Source organism: Nestor notabilis, unplaced genomic scaffold (genome assembly GCF_000696875.1).
Source record: "Nestor notabilis isolate BGI_N333 unplaced genomic scaffold, ASM69687v1 scaffold16131, whole genome shotgun sequence".
NCBI lineage: Eukaryota > Metazoa > Chordata > Aves > Psittaciformes > Psittacidae > Nestor > Nestor notabilis.
The window spans coordinates 4,825-9,985 of record NW_009914354.1 but is presented as its reverse complement, the minus strand read 5'-3'; the positions used below and the strand labels follow the sequence as shown (position 1 = coordinate 9,985).

General features: G+C 40.3%; 1 protein-coding gene across 1 annotated transcript in view; it reads right to left on the bottom strand.

Moving 5' to 3' along the window:
- The window catches only part of SSU72 (SSU72 RNA polymerase II CTD phosphatase homolog (S. cerevisiae)), a 13,663-nt gene extending 9,364 nt beyond the window's left edge, over positions 1-4,299 (bottom strand). The window contains exon 1 of the mRNA XM_010023626.1: positions 4,152-4,299. Within this exon, the coding sequence (XP_010021928.1) occupies positions 4,152-4,186 (35 nt within the window). The 5' untranslated portion in view covers positions 4,187-4,299. The remainder of the gene's footprint in view (positions 1-4,151) is intronic.
- Positions 4,300-5,161: the final 862 nt, after the last annotated feature.

Below are 5,161 nucleotides of genomic sequence, written 5' to 3'. Positions count from 1 at the left end.
TAGGGAAATAAGGATTCCCATTTTGTTAATCTAAACCCTATGAAGATCCTGTGTGTCAGAACCTGCCTCAGACTCCTACCCCCCTTAGTTCTGGAACTGCAGTACACAGTCCCTTCAAGCCTACACTTGCTCCAAAGCCAAGACGTTTTCCTCTACTTATGTTCTCCCACAACACATCTCACCAGTTAATAAAGAACATCATCTCAGGAAGATGGAAGACTGGGGGATAAACCAGGGATAAGCATCAGCTATGGAAAGTCCATACTGCCACAAATACTTCCTGGCAAAGAGGTCTGTATATGGTAGAGAAAAACTGTTCCACTTGCCCTGAATGTGAAGGGTACTATTAAAAAAGCCAAACAATCAACCACCACACATCAGCAACAGCACAAACGTTCCCATATGGCCATCCAGCTTAAACATGGAGTTCACACAGAGAAAACTAGATCTGAATCACCTAGATACTGAGTGAGATATACCAAGCCAGTTTTGCTGCTTCATTTCCCAAACATTTTTGCTCTAGCTGAAGCACACCTTTAGTAACTTCTGGAGGCATGTTCCAACCCCCTCCCTCCAATTTTGTATCATCATGTAACTATGGAGCTAAAACTGGAATCCTATCTACAGTTAGAGATCAGGTGAAATTAAAAAGAGGAGGTTAAAGTAGGAACCTGAGCAGGAGGCCAAGCTTGCAGAAGGAGGCTGCCTACAAATCCTACCTATGGAAATCATCAGGGATCTTCCAGCTGACGGCCACAGATTGATCAGTGTTGGGAAAGGGATAAAAGCAATCAATCATTGAGTTAGTTAATGTTGATAAAGAACCCAGCACCTCCTGCTGCAGAATTCTGGTCAAATTTCCATTTGAACAGTTCCTATCCCTAAGGGTAAAAGCAATTGCTGTTGTAGATTTAAGGTGACATTTAGAAAGTTCCATCCCTGACTAGTTTTTGCATTCACTTGAAGGCAAGGTCCACCAGTTTTTCCTCTGTTCTTTGTTTCATTTTTAAAGTCCCCACCACATAATTAGAACCAAGCCTCTAAAACCCTTCACACAGCTGTAAGGGGCAAGTGATCAGTGGCCTGTCTTCAAGAGGTCATGCAAATACAAGGTAGTGTGTCTGTACCACGCACACAGAGCCCCAGAGATAACCACAGACTGTGGTCATGTCTCCTGCAGGTGAGTAGTTCGAACCCTCTGCTGTTCTAGAAATAAAAAAGGAGGATTTTAAAAGGCATCCAAAAGTCACATTCAGAACAGCCTTAAATGGCTTTGTCACAGCCCTCTATTAGGAGTTGGGGAATTTAAATGCTATATTCTAAAGATGCAGCGGTAGATGTGGATACTTATTTTAACTGTAAGGTTTAACTACCACATCTTAAATTGCTTAAGTAATTCCATTTTAGACACACTGCAACCACCTACTCAACTGAATCTGTACGCCTGGCTCCATTAATCCCTTATTCCCGTGCTTCTGAAATTCAACATATGCCTTCAAGATATGTCAGCTTGTATTTCACTAATTACTGCAATGAAGGTGCTTTTAGTCTCTGCAGAGTGGGTTTTTATAGTTGTCCCCCATTTCCACAAGTGAATAGGAGAGTTCCAGTGGATCTTCTCACCCTAACCTTGCCCTAATATCCAATACTGCAGAAGCTCATTTCTGTTCCAGACTATTGGTTTCTACAACAGGGGTCATTTACTTGGCTGGCGAGAGAACATTCAGAGCTTCTCACAGCCGTAACTTCATGGAGTACCTAGTGTCTTTAGGTCCCTATTGGCATACAGAACTGGAGGAAGGACATCACTCCTGAGGCCCTCCCACTGGAATGTGGGAACACAGAGAGAGCTGTCACCAAGAAATATTTCAAACCCCATGGAAGGGCTACAGCCGAGTCATCTCCACTGAGCAGATGGAAGCAAGGGTGAACAGAACAAGCTGCTAAACTGTATGAAGAACCACACCTTTTGTTTCTCCATCCCACTCAGAGCCCATCAGAAGAGCAGACCCTCCCACCCTTCAGCACCAGGTAGCACTTGCATTGCCCATCACCTCTATGAAGGAATGCTCACCCAAAACCCCGAGAGCCCCCATGACCCTGGTTCACAAAAAAACCACTCCACAACCCCCTGATGAGAGTAGGGCTGGTTTGGGTTACTGTAGAAGTCTTTCCCCTCAATATCTATTTCTGGCAATGGAGCTGCTTTCTGTACTGACAGGCTTCACTTTTGAAACCTTAACTTGTATTATCTGAGAATCAAAAATGCAAAGATGTAGAGGCAGTTCTTGTCCTGTTTCCTTGCAACAGCTATGGTTTAAACTTGCTTTCTTTTATCTTGAGAAAAGGTTTAACTGTAACACTGCAAATACATTTGGGGAATGCAGCAACTATCTCCAGCATGGAACAGAACAAAAATGGTAACTCCAAAATATGCTGGAAGGGGGAGTGGGGGGGAGAAGTAGGTAGTTTTTCTGGTGGTTTTATCTCAAAGCATTACCATATTCAGTACAGCAGCAATGAGGAATGCAACAAGAAATTTACAAGTCGTTAGCACTTGTCAAAATTACTTCTCAATTCAAATAATTTTCTCTTGAAGCAATTCTTTTTTTGATCAAGATACGGCACACCTTAAGATGGGTTTGCAAGATTTTCCTTTTCTTTGTAGGCAGAGGGATAAAACCCCCAGCACATCACATGTGATTCGTTAAGACTACACCCTACATTTTGATTTTCTATTTAAGAAGACTTCTACTTGGGTATCAGGAATCAAACACCTTGCAAGGGACACTATTTGTGTGGAACTCCATGCAGAAAGGTATTCCAATGTTCCATCACTTCTCACTGTGCTCTACAGCTTTAATCAAACAGCCCAGCCCTTCTTAACAGGAGTCTTTTGATGCCCAGTGGAAAAACCTTTACCACCCTTGGAGTTATCAGGAGCTCAAACTGACTATTTCTGGTCAGCAAATACAACAAAAGAATTTGCTGAATAGTAGTAAGCCACAGTATCATCTGTGCTACCAAACAACTGTAGAGTTAGCTTTCCTGGGTTTGCTGACTCCTTGAACTAGTTTCTACCATGTTTGAGACAACCTGTTTGGTCTTACTCCAGGCTTTTTTTAGAACCATGTGAAAAAACTGGGCTGTTTGAGCACAATGAAGATATTTAAACTGTATTAACATTCCTGCGGGATCTCCAGATGGCCATATCCAAGATTTTAGGAAAAAATCTTGCAGCACGAAAAAGTGCAGAGACTGCTCTGCTAAGACTACCAAGATTCAGTTCTGGGATTCTTTACTCTAAAGGGTTTCTATTCTTAAGTAGAAATTCAGCATATTCCTTATTTTGGGTAAGTTTTCTCTTTCATATTTAACATTGAAAAATAATATTAAAATCAGATCCCTTGTTGAGGAAAGAGTATCTAGAATGAGTCCCCCAAGGTTGTGGGTCAGTGGGTTTTCTTAAAACCAAATGAAAAATCAACTTAAGCATGCAGTTGGACACTTGTCATGGGTTTAAGTAGTGTATATAACCTTGATCACCTCTGCTGTTCAGGATTAAACACGTTATTGAGCTCTCCTATGCTCATTCTTTATCATATTCTATAGGGTTTGGGTTTTTTAGTGCATAGATCAAATAATGTATCAAGAAATTCTCAGTGAGAAGGGTGAGCTCTTTAATGAAAGTATCCTCTCTCCCACATAAAGTATACAGGAAACCTTACCTGGCAGTTTGAGCTAAATACAACACTAATGGCGAGGTGGTCGCTCTTCACATATCCATTATCAGGGCAGTCTTTGCACTGAGAAAATACGATCCACAGTGCAGTGGAGGTAATGGACAATCTGTGATGGTATTAATGTGCTTTCATTCAAGAGCTAAACATGGTAACACACTACAAAAGAGCATTCTGAATGTATGCATTGTAACTCAATAGCAATTTACAAGGGAGCATTAGAGGCCCACTGTAAAAAAAAAAAAGAAAAAAAAAAAAGAAAAAAAAAAGAAAACTCCTGTAAACTTAAAACATTTTAAATTCACCAGTCAAGAAACTATATATTCCTAATGCATATTGCCAAATAATGAATTACACCTTTCAATGATGAACCATATTGGATTTTTTAAAGAGGCCATGCCACAGGGATACAGTTCTTTGTCTTTCCTAAGCAGATCATTGTACATCTGATCATATGTTGTTTTGAAATCATAAACATTCGGCTTGTCCGGTGCTGGTCCTGGCAGTTTCACATGAGTCCCTGTTCCAAAGGATCGGACACTGAATCCTCGTTTGCTGAAAGACAGAAGGGAAGGGGGGAGAGAAAAGGCAATTAGACTTTACACATCAAAGTATCAAAGAATGTATACTGAATGTTAAAAAAAGACCTCTTAGCAATCAGCCAAGCCAAAACCAAACAAATGGGCAACTCATCAGCTAAGTTACCAATTGTACCCAATGTGCATATTTCTTTGCAGTTACAATCGAAACCCACACACCATTTCTAAAGAAAACATATAAAATACTAAATTTTCTTAGAATTACTGTACACAGCATTTTGGACGTTTCTTTTGTGCTTTCAGGCATCTTGGATTTGCAACAAATGTGTTCTGTATTCACTCTCAAACAATACAGTATAGGCAGCGATGTTTCTGTCTTGATAGAAGAAAGTAACAATACCAACTACTCAATACTTGCGTATTCTGCTAAGTTGCTAGACTAGCTACATTATTCCTCTCACTACATTGCCAAAACTATCTCTAATGTCATTTAATTAGCTGAGTACAAACATTTGTGTGCCTCAAGTGGACTGAAAAATTTGTCGTGTCATTTAGAGAAGTGGGGCAGGTATTCTGCTGGCTGGTAGCTAACGCCAGGGAGAGCTTCATTCCATTCTTACGAACAACTATGTGTTTAATTGTAATTAAACAAGAGGCAGGAATCTGCCTGCCTTTAGGGATAATGCCAAGACGTTCTGATTAACCTATAAACACTTCCTTGACCCTCAGCAAATCCTTCAGTAATATAAAAAAATCATTACAATATGTTTGTTGAATAACAGGACAAAAATGACACTTATTTCTCGAGGCCTAATAGACAAAGTTACATGGTAAAAAACATCTGGCTTTGTAATGATAACGTAACTTCTGAAATAGGCTGAG